The 20898-nt window shown below is 41.0% G+C and overlaps 2 protein-coding genes and 4 non-coding genes across 11 annotated transcripts in view; 2 read left to right on the top strand and 4 right to left on the bottom strand.

Moving 5' to 3' along the window:
* The window catches only part of hts (adducin 1-like protein hts), a 30498-nt gene that overhangs the window by 7912 nt on the left and 1688 nt on the right, over window positions 1-20898 (top strand). Inside the window, exons 4-13 of one of the 6 annotated variants that reach the window (XR_010653546.2) lie at window positions 8089-8215; window positions 8303-8786; window positions 8851-9565; window positions 9628-9751; window positions 10807-10917; window positions 10982-11276; window positions 11347-11427; window positions 11492-11563; window positions 12102-12830; window positions 20688-20755. Coding sequence is in view for 5 of the 6 variants with exons in the window: in XM_017073543.4 (XP_016929032.3) it covers window positions 8120-8215; window positions 8303-8786; window positions 8851-9565; window positions 9628-9751; window positions 10807-10917; window positions 10982-11276; window positions 11347-11427; window positions 11492-11563; window positions 13345-13413; window positions 20688-20755 (2115 nt within the window). In the remaining variant the exon portion in view is untranslated. Of the gene's footprint in view, window positions 1-8088; window positions 8216-8302; window positions 8787-8850; window positions 9566-9627; window positions 9752-10806; window positions 10918-10981; window positions 11277-11346; window positions 11428-11491; window positions 11564-12101; window positions 12831-13344; window positions 13414-20687; window positions 20756-20898 lie in introns of those variants that run through there. The other 5 variants (XM_017073543.4, XM_065863390.2, XM_017073546.4 and 2 more) reach the window with 5 other exon arrangements.
* TRNAV-AAC (transfer RNA valine (anticodon AAC)) lies at window positions 2887-2959 on the bottom strand. The gene has a single exon. It is a non-coding gene; the product is annotated as a tRNA-Val (tRNA).
* Window positions 3374-3446, bottom strand: TRNAV-AAC (transfer RNA valine (anticodon AAC)). The gene has a single exon. It is a non-coding gene; the product is annotated as a tRNA-Val (tRNA).
* On the bottom strand, window positions 4097-4169 carry TRNAV-AAC (transfer RNA valine (anticodon AAC)). The gene has a single exon. It is a non-coding gene; the product is annotated as a tRNA-Val (tRNA).
* On the bottom strand, window positions 4596-4677 carry TRNAS-CGA (transfer RNA serine (anticodon CGA)). The gene has a single exon. It is a non-coding gene; the product is annotated as a tRNA-Ser (tRNA).
* LOC136116469 (uncharacterized) lies at window positions 13998-17837 on the top strand. Its single transcript, XM_065863038.2, has one exon. The coding sequence runs from the start codon at window positions 13998-14000 to the stop codon at window positions 17835-17837; it is 3840 nt and encodes a 1279-aa protein (XP_065719110.2).

Here is a 20898-nt window from a genome sequence, read left to right on the forward strand (position 1 = left end):
GTACACATATTTATATATATAAATTTTGATTTACCCTTCGGGCATGGTACACTGGCTTTCAGCAAATAAAGGGAGCAATAAACGGAGAGACAGCAGAGAAGATTGGATTGTTTTGCGTTCATCTAGCACTTCAATAAATAGGTCATTGAACCAGACCGGGAGCCGAACTTTGCTTTTCATTTTTTTTCTTATTTCTTTACTTCGGCAATCGCGTAAAAAGTTTTCTAATAGGTTCGCTTACTGCTTTTGGCAAAGCCAATAAGCAAAAAACATAGTACATGAATTGGATAACATGGTACGCTTGATTTTAATGAGCTTTTGTGAAAGAAGGCGTCAATCCATTCCGAAATAGATCTTTGTAAAGGTTATAAAATGTGTCAGTATACATTTTAATTAACCTTATTTTTTGCTAGGAAGAAAAATTACTTTCCTTACAATAGTTATAGAAAATTAAAACAGATTTTATGCAAAGGTCTTTCCTGTTTATTATAAATTCACTACAGTTTATAACTGCGTGACATTAGCAAAAGGGTTCAGCGACTCCTTAAAGCCGTCATATACTAATTGCTGCCCTGTCGACGGTCTTCAACCCTTCAATATAGCCCTTCAATAATTATTGTTTACAAGAACCGGATGCAGACTGTACCGGCAGTGCAATTAAAACCCCATTTAATGCTGCAAATAAGTGTTCGCATCAAGATTAAGTTACTGTCGCTAAGGACATGTGTGCATGTGTGTCGTTGGGCTTTCCATCGATTAGCCGGGAAACTCAAACTAACCGTAAACACGCAGCAGGCCCTGATATTTTCATCGCCACACGATGCCGGTCGCGTGTTGGGGGTCACCAGAGTTCAACCACCAATCATCCACCCACCTCCATCCATTCCCCAGGACAAGTGAAATGAGGCGCGATTCCTTATGGAAATACCTGTCCCTGTTCCGGGACACGCCCAAGTTTTTATTGGTCTTACCTTATTGTCCTTACAGTGTTGATATTCCTTGTTTTTTTAGGTTGGTTTTCCTTTTTGTGGCCGGCATTTTCATTACCGTCGTGTTGCCATGCAATTTTGATAGTCGGCGGCGCCACAAAATGACTGAATACCAGAATCGTGGCGCCACCAATTCAGTTTGCCGGCCGGAAAATGTTTCCACGCGACTCGTAAAAATATCCTTCGGCTGGGCGTTTTGGGGTGGTGGTGCTTGCTTCTGCCATCGCTGTTTATGTTTGAGTTTCGTTTTGAGTTAATGACAGGAAGTGACGTCATACTCCGAGGGATGAAGTGTTATTTGAGTTGTGTGGGGTGGGGGAGGGAAGGTTTTGGGTGCGACATTGTCCTGGATGATGTCATACTCAGCAAACAAGATTACTTCCGACCCCAGTTCAGAACTTGACTTGTGTAAAGAATAAGTTAAAGACAATAACAATAAACAGTATAACACCGATACCGGTTCTGAACCAAATCAACTATTTCGGTTAATAGTCCATTTTGGTTTTAGTACAAGTACGTACCGGTTCATCAAAAAATATTCCAACCTTTTTATATTGATTAGTCTAGTAATGCTTATCAAGAAAACGTATCCTTCATTGACTTCACTTCATACCAAATTATAGAACCCTCTCTAAGTTTATAAAAATAATATACAAATTTGTAATTATTCATCAATTAACCAAAATTGGTACCAAAATCGTACTGGTAGAAACTAATCGGTGTGAAGATTTCTGTTCTAATAACTTTTCTGGCTCCCGATATTGAATCGTTTCGGTTCCGTTTTTTTTTTAGCGCCCTATTATATTAAATAGTACTAAAAACATATCTTAGGGTTTTTCGAAATTAGATATAATTTAACATTTTGTAATTTCTGACTAAATAAAGACTTGGTTTAATCATTTAAGTTTAATGTATTTAAAAACATTTTGTATATACCATGCACCATGAGCTTTGTCATTCATATTTCACCATTCACTAAGCAATATTTAATATTTATATCAGCCGTGGACGTCACCCATCCTCAACAATTCCGCAGATTTCAAGTTTATTTTGCAATTTTACAAACTAAATTTATGTGAATCAAAAATACAACACTTGGGCAAGCTTTTTTTCTGGCCTTTGGCCAAGTGAGTCAAAGGCACCGAAACAGCAAAAGAAATACTTTTTGTGGGACTCTACAAAAAGGCTTTGGCTTACATCAAGGGCAGAAAAGACAGACAAGAAGCAGAAAGCCGAAAGCAAAGCAAATAAATCATTTTCCTTTCGTTCAACTTGACCACTTGTTGTTGTCACTTAACTTTTGTTTTCCCTCCACAAGAAGCAGCAATTGTTGTATTTATGCACTTTTCTCAAGTCTTTTGCCTCATACACAATGGGCGTTGGCGCCAACTTTGATGAGATTTATGTGCGGAATTTGTAATTCAAGCCACGCGACTCACACGCGACTTTCGGTAGCCGGATAGTAGAGGGTCTCTGGACCCAGAAAACTCAAGTAAAATAAAATAAATTAAAGTGAGAAGGGTGAAGAGGGAGGGAAAGAAGAATGAACGGGTACGAGCCAGACAAACTGGCAGCTTGTTAGCAAAACAAACAAAATTAGCAAGAGGTAGATGAGAAGTCAGCACCAGAAAGCCACTCACAAAATACCCACGGCTAGAACTGCTACCTTATTAAGGTATTCCACACACGGACGGCCCAATGTCTGAAAGACACAAGAGATTAAGACACTTCGGTGATGACAGGTCACAGATAGGTTTATGCTCGCCAGACAGTCCGTCACTTGGCTTATCTACATGTATTTAAACGGTTATAAAGACATTTAAAAGTTGAGAAGCGTGCAAGAGCAGAAAAATAATCATTTTCTCGGTAAAAAAAAAAAAGAAAAATAAAGTCAACCTGTTTCCGCCCGGGATCGAACCGGGGGCCTTCTGCGTGTTAGGCAGATGTGATAACCGCTACACCACGGAAACAGTTGAAGCCAGGCCAGCCAAAAGCACAACAGTACATTCCAGGCCGTCAGTATCGGCACAATGTGGAACGGTTGGGAAATAAATGAAACACTATCTTAGACTTTGCTGCTTCTATCGATTGCATTTGCATATGGTTACTTATTAACTTTAATTAAACATTTTGTATAGTAAATGTTGTTTGTGAGTGTAGAAATAGTCCAAAGTATAATGAATAAAACTTTAAGGCCTTTTTATTTGTACAATTGAAACAACCAAAGGTTAAGCTACCTTAATTTCAGTTTCTTTATGAATCAAATGTTTGTTTATTGCTATGAGGATAAATTTCTTAGAAATAATTGAGCATACAAAGTTAGTTGTTCTTCTTACTATGTGAATGCAAAAATTGTCATCCTGAAAAAATAAAAAAGTACGACATGTTTCCGCCCGGGATCGAACCGGGGGCCTTCTGCGTGTTAGGCAGATGTGATAACCGCTACACCACGGAAACAGCTGAAAGGCGGGCCGCCAAACACCAAACAGTTTAGGTTTGAACAAACAAGAGGGGAAGAAAAATTAAAATAATCATTTCACACACTTTAGTTTGTACAACGACCATATATTATCTTGGGGTTTCTTTAATTTGAATTCATTTTAGCTTTATTTATAAAACTACCTTAATTTTTTCTTTCCTTCTATGTGTTTCAAAGTAATTTACAGTTCCATAAATCTAACTGCAGAAAATTTATGTAGCTTTAGGCTTACAATTTAGGTCAAAACTAAACTTTAAAGTTATATGTTTTAATGCAGATAACAACATTATCATTTCACAGGCCCATAAAGGTATGCCATATCGAAATACGAGTCCTTTTGGCCAAGTTATGGGCTGTTAAAGATTAAAAGAAGGCACATTTCTGTAAACCTTCGCAAAATTAAAATCAATGACATAAAAACTGTCAAAATGTTGACTACCTTTAAGGTTAAATGTTTAACTCCGGCTTGTACTTCTTTCTAACAGTCTCATTTTCTTGAAAATAATTCGTGTATGCATTAAGTAAATTAAATTTTATTTGTATTTTTTCTTGGCGAAATAATAGAACAAAATATGTGAATAGAAAAGGATTATAAGATCAGTAATTAAAAAAGAAAAAAAGTATCGCATGTTTCCGCCCGGGATCGAACCGGGGGCCTTCTGCGTGTTAGGCAGATGTGATAACCGCTACACCACGGAAACAGCTGAATGCCGGCCAGCCAAATACCAAACAGTATGACAAACAAATAGGGGAGGAAAAATAGCTAGCTATCATTGAAAAAGCAAAGGGCAACAAACTAGGTGACTGGAATGGAAAATTACTTCACATTTTATTTTAGTTAATATTCCTTTGAGTAATTTCATTCTAGTAAAAGTTCCTTGGAGTAATTTCGTTCTAGTAAATGTCCCTTTCAGTAATTTCATTCTAGTAAATGTCTCTTTCAGTAATTTTATTCTAGTAAATGTTCATTTGAATAATTTCATTTCAATAGAATAAATATTTACTCATTAAATTTATAGTTAAGTATTGTTTTTATTTTTCTTTCTTGATTTGAAAGTGTTAAAATGATAAAAAGAGAATACAAATTTAAAATATATGTTTCTACAAAGAAAAAAAAAGAACTGTATCGCAGCCGGTAGGATTCGAACCTACGCTCCCAGAGGGAATCTGATTTCGAGTCAGACGCCTTAACCACTCGGCCACGACTGCTTGTGGAGCGAGCGCGTCCAAAGTGAAATATACCAGCTGGGCTCGGCACAGCGCTGCTCTCTTACTCATTCTGGGTGCGTCGATTGGGAAACATAAGGGTGGTCTGGTGCGAAACTTTCTACTGCGGAACTTGCAAACATTGCTAGTTTTCATTGACCACGTTTCGCAGATTAAAAAGTATATATTTTCACGGTGTGCGCGTCGTCCCAGTGATCCACAACGTCAATTTTATACAACAATACTAAAGGTATTCCATTAAGAGATTCGAATTTGTTTAAAACAATTTACCCCATTCAGGAATCTTTAAAACGTTAGGTATATGATTATCAAAAAAAGATTTTTCTGTGGCGTATTTTCATATATTTTTTTTTGTAGACAAGCAGAGCGAAATGTCGAGATAAATCTCAAGTGCTTTAGAACTTAAGCAATCTTTTAACCAATTTTCGTCGAATGAATGAATGCACAGATTTCCATTTGTCATTTGCATAGGGGAGTAAGTGACAGGCTGCAAATAATGATTATTTACAGTTGACGCTGGTTTATTGCACTCGTTTTTTGTAACTATTCTCACTTTTATTATTGTCGCCGCCATATGGGCTGGATCTTTTTGCTTTGTGGCTTTAAAAAAATCTTTCCACATGATCATCATCATTGGATCTCGCCATATAGCCCACTGACTGACTGAGTGACTTGTTGCATTATTAAAACCGAATGAAATCATTTGCGAACGACCTTATTGCCTGCCGCTCTTCCATCTCGCACTTGAGGCGATGGGACAGCTGTCTGGGCTGCGCTCGATGGAGTGGAAGATTACGTAAGATCTCTTCCGTTGCGCGATAATTGAATACTTGGGAAATTTAATTAACGCCAGCAGCATATGTGTGAAAACCATATATAGGGGGTGTTTGGTTCTCTGGGTCAATTGGCCTGAGCTGCTAATTGGAGTACAAAATATGTATTTTGAATAAAAACTAAAAAAAAAATGGTAGTCAACAAAAACAGTTCAAAGTTATTAATTGATTTTAATTTTGAACTTTAATATAGCCACTAAAACTAATAATTTTTTTTGAGGAGCGTATAGATTTAGTTCATATAGAATTTATTGGGTAGATTTGCTTAATATTTGCTTAATATTATTAGTTAGGAATCTATTGCCATTATTTAATGGTATTTTATAAATGTAATTTGTTTACTTTTCCAAACCTTGGCTAATTATCATGCTTTTAGGCTTGGGTATCTTTGCGAGTGAGGTCTCTGTTATCGGCCTTACCTTCATAACATTCTCAACATTCTATAAAAAAAGAGAACATATACATGCATAAGTTCTCAGTTTGCCGGTTTTGGAGCCGGCACACTTTACCCATTGAAAGACATGGGTGTGTCCCGCGCCAAACAAGTGTGATGTAATTGCATAATGTCAACAACAATTGTCGAGACGGTGACGACGTCGATGGCGTCGCTGTGGCGTTGGCTGCTCCTAAATTTAATTATTGTCTTCCGTACAAAAAGGTCAGAGCGAAAAATCCAAGAGATAGAGTGATATGGAGGTATTGTTTGGCATTGCCAAAGTTCAATAAACCAAATGGAATTCATGCTTTTAGATAGAACTTAAAATTGGCTTTAGTCTTTTGACACTTTTGACTAAATTTGGTAAAGAGTGCGATTTTAGTTTGGGTATTTTCAGCATTCTATTTGTAACATTTGGTATAGTAACTGGAAAAAATGTTTTACATAAGATATATAGCACTTTGTTTATTCAATTGTGGTTCATTAAATGTATTTTAAACTGCTTAAAGATCTTTTATATGACTTCGATGCGTGAGAAATCTCCCTTTTCTTGACTTTAATCAACCTTTTGCCACCAACGCATCTTCCAACTCCATTTGGAGGAGTCTGAATCAACCCACGCTGGAAAACTCTTTGGCTCGTTAAGTTTACGACGCCCACGTATACACAACTCCCTAGCTCGTCTGCATTTTTTTTTTGTAGTCACTTGAAAAGCATTTATTCAGCATTATTCTGTTTTATTTCAACCAAAACTGAAAACTTCTATAGCTGCCCACGCATGTTGCGATGTGGAGCTGTTAGCAGCAAAGTTCAATTACCTCCGCATCACGATATTGTTGTTAAGATCAAACTAAAATATGCAGCACGCGTTGCCAATACGTCATAATTAGCAAATGGCAAAAGTGAGAAGCAAATAAAGCCTTTGGCAATGCACTTTTGCAATGCAATCGCCTTGTGCTTACCCCTATTTGTTAGCATTGTTTTTCCTGAGCTTATAAGCCGACTACAAAAGGCACCGCCTACGAATGGGGTTATACTTTACATGGAAAAAAAATTATAAATTTGTTATAACTAAATCATTATGATTAAAAATTAAACGAATATATTAAGGATATAATATAGTTACTTATAATAAAGATATATTTTTCTCTCTGTAAACTTTCTCCTGCCATTTTATTTCCTCTTTCCATTGTTTATTGCAATTTCCTGTCTAAATTGGCACATTTTGTGCTTTTCTTTTAATTGGCGGAAGACCTAAAGAAATGCTGGTGGGTGTAGTTGTTAAAAATCGGGTCAGCAGAATGCACATTAATTATGGTTTATGGTTGCTCCAAGTGTGTCATGTAGGAATCGAATAAAGTCGGTTCGTTTTTAGCTGTTTCGGGTTGCAATTTTGGCTGAGCCAAGAAATTGTTGTTCGATTTGTTATCTCAGCCCCACAATTCGTTGATGACATTATTTTTTTTTGGTGTTTATTCGCATGCTGATTGTTTACCAGAATTTGAAGGTTAATTTTCGTGGTATTAGAACGCACCACGCCTAAAAAATTAAAGAGCAAGCTACATTTTTTTGTTTATTTATTTTGGTTTCTCGCTCTTTCATTTTGGGATCGAGATAGTCAGTTCCTTCTATTCGTTTTGATTTTCGAGGCATCAATTTTTGGTTTCCCAAATGGATCTTAAAATAGCTTTCACCGATTCCGTTTATGCTGTCGCTTCAGCACGTGGCTATGGGGAAAAATACGGATGTACATATGCATTTTCCCCAGAGTTTTCCCCCAAAAACTAAGAATTTATTTTGGCCAAAATTAGATATTAACTAAAGTGGAAATATGCGGCAGTCTATTTGGACACCCCTCCACTTTCTCTGCTTTCCCCCCAAAAACAGTTTTTGACATTCACAGGGAAATCTGTCAGTTTTCCACTCTCTGAGAGACTCTCTTACTTGGGTGGTTGCACTACACTCTCTTTTCACCATCTCTCTCTCCCTTGTTTGCCACCCCCTTTTTGGTGCTAGTGGCCTGCAGTTTTTAAGGTCAGTCGAAAATTTTCCAGCTGAGCGTTAGGTTGAAAAAGCACTTTGCCTAAATAAAGATATAAAACGTATCCATCCATTTAATTGCAGCATTTTAACTGAAATACAAAGGAAATAAATCATGACTGAAGTTGAGCAACCGCCACAGAATGGCATAGATCCCACTGCCGGCGAGGATGATGACAACAACAAAGCACGTCCTGCGGATATTGAACAGGTAAGTGCAGCTATCGAAGCCTTAAGTGGATAACCACCCCTTACTCGCTTTCTTTTTTTTTACTTCTCCTACTTTCCCCTTCCCCAGGATATGCGTGAAATGGAGCGTCGCAAGCGGGTCGAGGCCATTATGGGCTCAAAGTTGTTCCGCGAGGAGTTGGAGCGTATCGTGGATTCGGCCCGAGATGGAGGAGCTGGCGCCAGTGGGATCCTGCAGCAGCTGTCGGACATTGTGGGCGTACCGGTGTCTCGGGTGGGCAGCGTCTTTAAGAGCAGCAACTGCATGGTGCCCATCAATGACATACGCGGCGTCGAGTCCATGGGCTATGCCAAGGGCGAGAAGATACTCCGGTGCAAGCTGGCCGCCACATTCCGTCTGCTCGATCTGTACGGCTGGACCCAGGGTCTGGGGGCACAGATCACCGCCCGACTCAAGGTCGACCAGGAGTACTTCCTGGTTAATCCGTATGGCCTGCTCTACCACGAGATCACCGCCTCGGCGCTGAACAAGGTGGACATGCAGGGTCAGATTGTGGAGCAGGGCACCACCAACTTTGGCGGCAACAGGAGTCGTAAGTTAAATGATCGATTTAATTGTTTAAAATCATTGAATCTTATTATTTTAATTTCCTGCAGACTTCATCCTCCACTCTGTGGTACACGCTGCCCGTCCAGACATTCGATGCGCCATCTACATCGGCTGCAGTCCGGTTGTGGCCATTTCTTCGCTGAAAACCGGTCTGCTGCCGCTGACCAAGGATGCCTGTGTGCTGGGCGAGATCACCACTCACGCTTACACCGGCCTATTCGACGAGGAGGAGCGCAATCGTTTGGTGCGTAGCCTCGGCCCCAACTCCAAGGTGATTCTGCTGGCCAACCACGGTGCTTTGTGCTGCGGCGAAACGATCGAGGAAGCCTTCTTTGCAGCCTGTCACATTGTGCAGGCGTGCGAGACCCAACTCAAGCTGTTGCCTGTCGGTTTGGATAACTTGGTGCTGATTCCGGAGGAGTCGCGCAAGGCTATCTACGAGCAGTCGCGCCGGCCACCCGAGGATCTGGAGAAGAAGTTTGCCGCCGTCGCGGCAGGCGAAGATGGTGCTGCCGCTGCTGAAAAGGAAGCGGCTGAAGCTGCCGTGCCCAAGGTGGGCAGTCCGCCCAAGTGGCGTGTTGGCGGTGCCGAGTTTGAGGCCTTGATGCGCATGCTAGACAATGCTGGATACCGTACTGGCTATATCTACCGCCATCCGCTGATCAAATCGGATCCCCCCAAGCCTAAGAACGATGTGGAATTACCGCCAGCTGTGTCATCTCTGGGCTATCTTCTCGAGGAGGAGGAGCTTTTCCGTCAGGGGTAGGAGAAATAACTGGCATTTTTTATTAAACTTTTTGCTAATAAAATCTATCCCATATTAGGATCTGGAAGAAGGGAGATATCCGCAAGGGAGGCGACCGCAGCCGGTGGCTTAACTCGCCCAACGTTTACCAGAAGGTCGAGGTCTTGGAGACCGGCACTCCGGATCCCAAGAAGATTACAAAGGTAGAAATCATTACTTTCGAAGATATGAAGCAAACCAAAACCACCAGCCTTAAGGAGATTGAGGGGAAATAGTTGAAATAGTTGGATACCGCATCCCTCAACTCTTTCCAGACATTCCACTTGCTACCCCATATATGATTTCCATTTCGTTAGCACTCAGTTTTAGTTCCAACTTTGCTAATAAGCTGCAACTATATTCACGCATAAAATTTCTTAGAGTTTAAGAAAATCTAGTAATCAATATACAGAACCTATATATTTATATACTTTGGAAATAGAATTTGAACACGTGCTAAACCAAAATTATTTTACATGCTTTGCTAGCAAGCAAACAAATACTGTGTAATGTGCATTAATCAAATAAATAAAATAAACAAAAAATACAAATTTGCATAGATGATTTTGTGCCTTATTTAAGGATTTTGCTGCCTCAAAAACAATATAAAAACGCTAAAACAATGCAAAGAAAGAGAAAGAAATTTGCTATTAATACTAATAACTACGTAACAATTAAAACAGCATTTTATATTTCACTCAATATCATTGATTTCATTTTTAACCATATTATTTTTCATTCATCGAATTTTTCTTTGCATGTTTAATGGCATTTTTATTTAATTCTTCTTGTGATTGTTTTCATTGTTTTTCAAGGCACAAAATCATTTATGCTTGTTATTTCAGTTATTTTATGTTTATTTGATCATTGCAAATACGAATACTATCTATACTATCTTAGAGTATTAAGTGATACTATAATTTACATGTGTGTGTGAGAAAATTCAAACAAATAATTAAATAGAAGAAACAGCTTGCAATGGAATGCTTTAATCTAACATTAATTTTAAGATTGGAGTATATGTAACCAATTTGAATGACTAAACCTGGGTCAACGTATTGAATGGGAATGTTTATTGTTAAGATCTTCCCATTTTAATAAGAATCTTGAGTATTCAACCCATATTAAACACAAATTTCTTTCTCTTTCTTTTCTATTTGCATTGCCCCCACCCAAACTCTACACAAAACATAATTAACGATTTAAAAAAATATAATAGTGGGTGGCTGAGGGTTCCCCCACCCACTCAACGCCAGTGAGGATAGAAGATCCACTCCAGTTTGTGCCTGCAGGAACAAATCCAAGAGAGTTCAAGCGAGTCCAGCAACTAGTTAGTATTTCATACGCTTAATCCTAAATCGATCGCTTTATAAACTGAGAGCTTATTAAAATAGATTAAGGACAACCGCCGGGCCGATAAGATTTCCGCCGGACCTCAGTCGCATATTCTGGAGGGCGTCACATGGGACGAGGCTAGCCGACTCAAGGATGCAACGGTCTCGCAGGCCGGCGACCATGTTGTCATGATGGGTGCCGCTTCCAAGGGAATCATCCAGCGTGGATTCCAACACAATGCCACGGTGTACAAGGCTCCGTATGCCAAAAATCCATTCGACAATGTCACGGATGATGAACTCAATGAATACAAGCGCACGGTGGAGCGCAAAAAGAAATCGGTGCATGGCGAATGTAAGTTGGCAAAAAATAATGATATATGGTCTCCCACTATTATAATATTTTTGAATATATCTCTTTACAGATACCGACACAGACTTTTCGGAATCAGAAGCTGTCCTGCAGGCGGGGACAAAGAAATACCCTCAAAGTGAACCAGAGACCGGTATGTCCACTATTTCAAACTATTCCTAAATCCTAAAATCTTAAATATGTAACTCATATTTTAGAGCACCAGGTCATTGAGATCCAGACACAACAGGCGCCAGTGCCAAGGCAGGCGGAAGTCGTTTTGAGCGATGGTAAGTCCATTTGTGCACTGCAATTGTACTTTCCACATTATTATACTCTACGATTTAAATTTAATCGCGCACAATCCAAAACATTTCAAGTACACATGTCCAAGCGTTGTGTCTTTTCCCAGCCATCATGTGAACGAATTTATTAAGTTATATTTCTGTTTTTGTCAAGTTATTTCGTTATCCCTCATCGTTATCCCTTTTGATGCATTTTTATTTTGGTTTTTATTTCGTTTTTGTTTATTATTTTACTTTTAACCTTAATAATAACTTTAAACTTAAAGATGCTGCTATATTTATTACGTATTTTGAGTAGTTTTATTTTTAGTGTAACTCCCTTATAGTTTTATATCCTTAGATGATTATTTGGTATAATTATTTGATTGGATTCCTAACATTTAATAACATTCTTTTATGCCATTTCCCTTCTTTTCGTTTATATTATTTGCTGTACTTTCGCATACTAAATTTACCCAAACACAAACGTCGAAAACTACACACATTTTAATGGATACCAAACCTTTTTAAATAATTTAACTAGTCAACAAAAAACTACTTGTAGCAATTGATACCGTCACGACCTCTTTTCTGTAAAAACTACAAAATTGCAACAATTTCATTCCAAAAATTTAAGTTTCCCTTTTGTTAAACACACCACAGTTTTATTTAGAATTTCGGTTTTATTAGTTTATTACTATTGTGCAATACTATTCACCCTTATCCAATACTTACAAGGAACCAACTGTTGTACGGCGTGCATAAAATGATTTTTAATTTCAACAACTAACTATACGACAGCACAACAACCAAAACTGATACAACAAAAAACCATTTATTATAGTAGAAAAGCTGCAGTTGTAGTTATTCCTTGGTTCTACAAAATTCTTGCTTAATTTTCAAAATTCGGCCCATTGTAAATCAAAATTTTACCTTTCTATTGTCTCACATAGGAAGAAAGCCCAAAACCAAATAAATTGGCAGCTAAAAGAGCAAAAATTCCTAAATAAAATTAGTTAGCATTGATTTAAAGCGAAGTGTGTGTAGGCTCACAATAAAATAAACAAAAAATGTATAATAAAACAAAAGACCAGCAACCAACAACAAGAAGCAACCGAAGCTATCAACAGAACACAAAATTCTACTACTACTACCACTACTACTACATACTACCTTTTCTACTACTACTTCTGCGGCTGCTGCGCTCTATAACAAAAACAATAAATAAATCAATAATAAGCAGTTTAAAAAACCAAACCCTTTTGAGTTGGAGGTGAGTGCAGCCCCAAAGGTTTAGTGTGTAGTAAAAAAAAACAAAATACTTCAAAAGAAAAATCAAGAAAATAGTTTATAGAAAAATGTTCAGCATAACATAAACATAAAACACCTGCACACTAAACCCCATTAAACATGCCATGTTAACTTTTGCAGAATGCTCCTAGCTGAATCACATTTTTTGCTGTTAGCCAAGAATTTCAATTGCAGCTTGCTGTTCATTTTCGTTGGGATTACGCCGTGCTAACTACATTTTCCGTTTTTAATTTAAACTGCAGCTGTTTTCTGTTGATTGCTTCTTTAGTTGCCTAGCCAGCCACGTTAGCCAAAAACTAATACCTTTCTGTACCTTCTAAGCATGCTTAATCGATACTAAACTGTAATAAAATCACATGCAACACTACGTATTCCTAGTTTAAGTCACCTAATTACGTCTGTTTGTTTAGCGTTTTACTTGCTGACATCTGTCGCTGAATATGATTTTATAATTTCATTTCTCAATACTATTTTAGCCACTCTTAGTTTTATAAACGGCGAACGCTCTCACACAGCCACAAATCGCAAGCCGCCAACTGGCCGAGGTAACGAACAAGACCCGATCGAAAGATACCCCTTAGATCTTACATACAGCCTTCAATGTACTCAGGCTAAACGCCCACTGTATATAATTCCATTATTCGGTGTATATTTATAATCTTATTCCCCATATAATCCACTGGCCCTTGGCTGATCGTTGTTAATGGTGTACATTTACATATAACCCCATATAATCCACAAGCCCATGGCAATTGCTGTTGCACCAAAACTAAACACTAGCTATACTTTTATATTGATAATCATCATAACGAAACAAAGAAATTATTCACAGGGGTTTATTAATATCATTAAAGTGGGGTAATTTTATTTTACAGCAAAACTAGATTTAGAAATGATCCCGAAAACAGTTTGAACTTTCTGTTTTTGAAATATATATACCCTTAGTATTAGTGCAAGTAACTCTGAGTCAATTCGTTTAAGGTCATTGACTTCTATTCCACTGATATTTAACCCTTTTTTTAAATATAGTTGAATTTTAGGATATATTGCGTTTCAGATTTATGGATATTGTAATCCAGTACGTATTGCCCTTATGTATGTATGTATTTCGAGTGCCGCACTGCACAAGATGCTGGCTCCGGACTTTTCTAAAGATTGTGACAAATACTTACTGACATTTTTTGGATCTTTCATCTCCTTTGCCTTGATATCTACGCATTTACTAGGAGATAATAACAATCACGATTCTCAGCTAGATGAAGAGGTGGCCAAGGAGAACCAGCCTCACGGGCGGGACAGGAACTTGTCCGGTAACAGCAAATGCCGACGCGACCTGTTTCCTTCTAAGTGCGACGATCCTGTTCCCCCGCCGGAGCAGCTATACTCGTATGTCTACGCTGCGGCAGCCTCTTTGGGTCAGTGTGTCCAGCCGCAGGTGTGCTCCGCCTTGCTTCGGGCTCTCCACTCTGAGCAATTGGGCTATCTGGCCAGTTCCTATCGTAGCGGAGCTGGACAGTCGAATGCCACCACCACCAGTACATGCACTATAGCTAGCGCCACGGGTTCTTCCATCACTTCACGTCGTCCACTGCAACCGGCGAATGCGATTTATCCGACTCCATACCGCACCGGATCCCATTTTGGATTTAACTCACCACGCCAGCAACCACGCACTGAGCACAAGCATGTGCCCAAGGAGCGGGAACAACAGGGCATGGGATACCGACCCATGCAGCGAGGCATCAGCTACGAGGAGATCTTCGCCACACCACGCTATGAGCAGTTGTGCCAGGCGTGCTTCGACAAACTACTGCGCCTCAAGCCTGAGCTGCAGAGGATCGGAAGCGGTACGGCTCCTAGTAGTTGTGCCGAGGAGCTGACAAGTGCCGGGAGCACTCCCATTCAGGGCCGACCACTGCCATCACTGCCTGAATATTACGATAACGTTGGGGAAATGGCGGTGCTGCCCGAACGTCCGAGGAGGCAACGGAATGCAGAGACACAGACTAAAGCCTGTTCCGCCTCCTCTTCAACCATAAATTTCCTCAGCCAGATCGAAAGGTTCAACTTCTCGGAGGAATCGACGAATGTTAATTATTCTCCAGGTCCCTTTAATAGCGATATTAGCCTTATCGGTTTGGTTATGGAGCAGGCAACATCAAGCGCTGGAGCGAGTGCGACGAGTGCAGCTCCCCAAAGGATTTACCATGGGGAGCAGGGAGATGTCACCGAGGTGTGGAGCTTTGGTCGCTGGTTGGAACCGCAGGACAAGATGATAGCGAGTAATGCGAATGAGTTTGCCCAACAGCCACTGACCGAGCACCGCATCACCTTGGAGATAACGGAGAATTTTCCAAGTGGTCATCCCACATCTTCTGAACATGTCGATCGCCAGTTAATGTCCCGCGAAGAGCGCCAGCGTCGAAAGTCTGAGTTCCAGGAGTTATGGCAGGATCATGTCGAATACTTTGAGGCCAGGGATCAGATCCACCATGAGCAAGAGACACTGGATGAACAAGAAGCCAGGTCGTCTTCAAGGGCTAATTATTTGTTAGGCGAGGATCAGCAGATGGAACAAAGCGAGGACCAAGGTGAGGTCGATCGTGGGCATACCCAAGATGAGACCCTGACCGAGCCGAGCGATGAACTTCCGAAAATCCTGCAAAAGTTCGAGGAAAGTCTTACGTTAGCTGGCGAAAATCTAGAAAAGCTGGTGGCCACCACCAAGCAACTAAAGGCAATGGAAACTGATACATCAATCGCAACTTCTAGTAGTCCCCCAGTTGAAAGAGAATCTGGCAATAGTAGTCCTCTGTTTCGTTCGATTAGTTTGGATAACATTCCAGAAGCCGATGACACTGTGTCTATACAGGAACCAGACTCAGTCTTGCCCACAAACCCCAACAACAGTAATTGCAGCGAAGAAGATGTTAATGGGATACCCAACAATTTGGAGCAGGAGGAAAAACGTGACGACGAAAAACCAGTGACTCCCATTGAGCCAGAGAGGCCCTCTGATAAAGAGAACGATGGTGGCAATGAGAAAGACATTGACGAAAATGATCTTGAGGTGGAGACTGTGCTTGAAGTCGTGAATGGAGAACCTACGGAAGTTCCTAACTTAGAGACCGACAATCTGTTTTTTACGCCGCTAGAGCGCGAGATCCTTCAGCGCATCGAGGATGAAAGACTTGACGAGAGTGAGCCCATATTCGGGAAGATTGACCACAGTATTCGCAACAAGATGACACCCAAGAAGCTGCGGGACCTGGTCAGCGAGGAGATTTTTCGCACGTGCACCCATGTTTACCCCAATCCAAGCACACCTCTGTCGAAAGATGCACCACCTGCTGACACCACTTTGACTCCGAGTGGCTTTTCCCTTTCAGCTCATAATATAAGTGCTCCCTGCAGTTCGATGGCGCATACTCACCTTGTCACCCGACCAACGCCTCGTATGTCGCGCTCCTGGTCGGAGGATCGAGAGAAGGGCGAGCAGGAAGAACAGGGAATGACTGACGAGGAGACGCCTCTGGAGCGAATCATCTCTTCCACAACATTTGTGTGCAGGAGCAGTCCACGCAGAAAGCGTAACTTTATTCAGGAGAACATTCGCAATGCCAGCAGACCGCGAAGTGCTGCCGGTTCGGTTAAGAAGCATAGGAGCAACAAAGTCAGCACCCCTAAAGCCATATCGAGTCCATCCTCTGTATTTGCCTTTCAGTGTGGCCAGCGGGATAGTGGAGCTCGTCTGTGGGTTTCGTTGCCAACTCCTCCACGGGGAGCATCAGGTCAAAAGCGGGACAATCCAACTAGTCCAGCTCGGGCTTTGTACACCGTTCGGGGCAGCCTCTCCTCGCCGTTTGCCAAACGTCGCAAGCCCCTTGTTGTCTTGCCACCTCTGCGTCGCCCTCACCGTGAACACAATCAAAGTCAGAATCCTGAATTAAGTGCGTCTAATTTATCCCTGCATCGAACTCTTTCCAGCAGGACGTTCTTTGTGCCCGATGAAGAGGATGGAAATTCGGATAACGTTTCAACGAGCACCTTTCAGATGGAAGGAAGTCAGGAAGAACTGCTGTTGGATAAAGTCTGGAGTCAGGAGGAGCTGCAGATGGATAATGACAGGAGTCAGCAGGAATCCCCAAAAGCGCAGGATAAAGCGAATGCCACTAACAGCTCCATGTACTACAGCGCAAACGACAAATCGCAAGAGGGAGAATCTTCACAAGAAAGTGCGGAAGCAATAGAAGAGGAACTACGTGATATGCAGTTCAGGCCCAACCACCTTCAGGACTTTTCTGAAAGGCCTTTCTTGCTGCATAGTTCATCCGATAAATCTTTAGAAATTCCAAAGAAAACTAACGATCATAAAGAGGACTCTTCCTCGCAGAATGTCGAAATCGAAGTAACAAATGGGAGTACCCATGAAATCAGCCCCTCCCAAGTTACAACCGATTCGGAATCTTTGGATTCCAAGAGGATAGAAATAAATGATAACTTGTCTCCGGCCGAAACATCTAGCCAACTCGACGAAGATTCATCTTCGATAAAACCAACCCGCCTAGCAGGTGGATTAGAAGCCTTGCAATCACCCAAAAGTTCTACAGGAAGTGACCATATCGATTGTAGAGAATCAACTCCGGATGATATAAGGAATCAAGGTAGAAACATATCCGAAAATGTTCTTTCCTCAGAAAATGAATTAAATGGAATCGAAAAACAGAACGCGGAATCTTACAGTGATGACCGCGATGAACAACTAAATATTGTGGAGAAGGCGAATGATAAGAATATGAGTGATGATGAGGTAACCCTGGACACAGTTTGCAATGTGCGTGGTCTGGAGTTGTGTGTGCAGGAGGTGGTGCCGATAAAGCAAGAAGATTTGGAAGAAATTAATGATTTTGGGGGAATGTTTGAGGATGGCTTTGTGCCGGTGGAGGAAGCTGACGAGGACCATTTTTGAGTGACAATGAAACCAGAATTTGATTAACCTGAGAAACTTTGAGGAACAGAAGATGAAGATTAGAAACCGTTGCCTTTTTATACATTTTATAATCGCCTATAATTTTAACAATGCTTGACATGAACTTTAAATTGAAATTTTCTTTTCCAACATTGTCAGTAGCACATTATTATCAATCATTTATCTGCAACTTATGTTTTATAATATTATGTGGTTGGATGAAAATAAAATATGATATATAATCTTTTACTTTAAGCTGATTAACTAGAAACATGTTGTAGTTTGTAATGTATTACTAACTTTTTACGGGAACGGATAATTATTTTAAGGGAAAAGCTGTTTTCAATCTTGCGTTTACATTATTATACTTAAGAATTGGTTTAGATATATGTTTATAATAAGAAACTCTTTTGTAATCTCTTTATAATATTACCGATTTAAATATATTAGTTTAAGTGTTAGCAGTAAATATCTCCTCCCAGTGTTATAGAATTGTAAGCCCATCTCCTCCAATGTTTTGTGTTAGTTGTGCTTTGTCAAGTGTGTACATCCCGTCGGTTGTGGGTCTCAGAATCATACTCAACACTTTTGTTTCACAACGCACAACTCCCGCACTTTTGATTTTAGCACTTATCTCTTACTTGGCCCAAAAGTATGCGTTCCTGTATTCACCTGGGCAATACATGTACGCCTGCACGAAAATGGGACCATTTGAACAACAGGTCTATGTCATACACAAGGTAGGAGCCGTCAGCAAGCACAACTATCCGCCAGTCCACGATGGCAATACGAGTATGCAACATAACGAAAGTGTAGCCGCATTTAGAGGCAATGATACAAGCATTATCAGTAGCACCCCCATTCGAAATGCCATGGGATCAGTTTCACTGCCGGATGAGAGGAATCAGTCCGTTACGGGATTTTCATCCACTCCGTATCGCACCATTTCCCACTTTGGCTTTAATTGTCCACTGATTACGTCGCCAACCATTCTGCTGCATCCGGAACACCGATCCATTTGGCAGACAGTGGCCGAGCAGCGCGAGAAGGTGGTGTCCTTCATCGATCTGACGACCTTGAGCCTGGATAACCGCAAGCTGCTGAATGTGGTGACAGCCACACAGCCCACCCAACTTCAATCCCAATCATTTGTCTCCGAGAAGCACATTCAGCTGGAGGTTTCACCTCCAAAGCGAAAGCAGAGGGTCTACAGCGCCACTACCAGCAGCGGATTAGATGACAGTCTAGATGAGCTGGACTCGCTGATGAGCGGCCTAGCTATCTGTACGCCACGCAGGCGGGATCAGGATAGCGGTCTGTACCGCAGCTACACCTTTTTGCCCAACAATCATGCTTTCCCCGAGGATACGGATGCCAATAACAGAAGCCAGGCGGATCGTGAGCGACCTGAAGCCGAGCAGGAGGAAGGGTTCCGTTGCCCGGAAGACAGTGGAATGGGCGATTCGGCGCCCGGCAGGCGTCCACGACTGACCACCACCAGCAATGATTCGTCCACCCAAGAGGCCGAGGCCTACTCCCAGGGCAAACACGTCAAGCTGACTCTGAGCAGCACGCCCACACAATCGCCAGCTACCATAGAGATCCTGATCAACGTGTCGCTGCGCAATGCCGAGTGCGTCCAAACGGTGCAGACGCATGAGCAGGAGTTCCGGACCAAGTTGGAGAGGGTGATCGACGAGGAGATCCATTACATATCGCAGCACCTTGCCTATAAGCACCGTCAAGCGGAGTTGCTCCAGCAGCAGGCGACAACCCGGGCTCCTCTGGCCACGCCTTCTGCCACAACAATGCCTCCGCCGCCACCGCCTTCTTCATCGTCTCTGGTGCAGCGCAGCAATTCGGCGCCGGAACTGTGCCACACGTATAGCTATGTGGCCGTGGGAATGGCGGATATGTCGACCAAGCAGGATCAAGGCTCGCCACAATTGCCAGCGGAGGGTGAACCTCTAAATGATTTACTCAGCAGTCTGGAGAAAGAACTGGAGCGTCTACTTAACAGCGTGGTGGCAGCGCACATGCTGCACAACAGGGCCATCATTCACGAGTGTCGGGCTCGCATCTCCCAGTTGGCCGAGGGATTGGCCGCCCCTTAGATATATTCCAATTTTGGATAACTAATTTACATCTTCACATTTGTCTAAATGTTTACAAACGACAACAGTGAAAGGATTGTATAATACTACTAAAATAAGTTTAATCATGAAATTTGTGAATCTAAAAGTAACTTTTGCATTTTTACTTGTTTAAAATGTTTAGAAAGTAACGAAAGCACTTTATGAAAATGCAAATCTACCCGTTTAAAAACTGAAACTAAACCAACCATTGTACAATTTAATCTTCTGTGAAATTGTTAAGTTTACTTTTGTCGAATCTTAATTTTTGTTTTATATTTTTATAATTTAAATATAATAAAATTTGTTTTCATTATAAAACTGCAAGCTTTAGGTTAAGAGTTCATACGCGTTCATCATTACTTTAGATAAGTTTAATCAGTGTTCAGGTAACATATTTCATTTTTTATTTATGTTTGTGATTTGTGCATGTCTGCTTGCTAATTAATATTGATTGCCTATACTGCTGCATGTCCTTGTGTTTGATTTCCCAACCCCAAACTCCATCTATGTACTAATACACCCTCAACCTACAAAGACATTTAATACATTTCATGTTTTAGTTAGATTCTGTAAAGTGCGTGTCCAAAAGGTGAAAGTACTTGCGAAATTAATATTTAATATCATGTGTGCGTCCACTGAGTTACATTTGTAGGAAACCCAAACCATTAAGGCTGCTGGCTCCGTATTAACGAATCTTTTCGCCCCTTTACAACAGGTGAAAACGTACAAAATGGCGATCATTCGGAGGCACACTTGAGCACCTTCTCCCAGAGCAGTAAAGAGGTAAGTACATCTGATCAGATCCAGGATCAGCGATCACATCTCGAACTCACAACAAGTAGAGTGATTGTAAACTGTGAAGTTACACTAAGTGGTAGCTTCATCGTTTACAAGCAGCTTTACAACATCATGCATTATGCTAACCC

Source organism: Drosophila suzukii, chromosome 2R (genome assembly GCF_043229965.1).
Source record: "Drosophila suzukii chromosome 2R, CBGP_Dsuzu_IsoJpt1.0, whole genome shotgun sequence".
Taxonomy (NCBI): domain Eukaryota; kingdom Metazoa; phylum Arthropoda; class Insecta; order Diptera; family Drosophilidae; genus Drosophila; species Drosophila suzukii.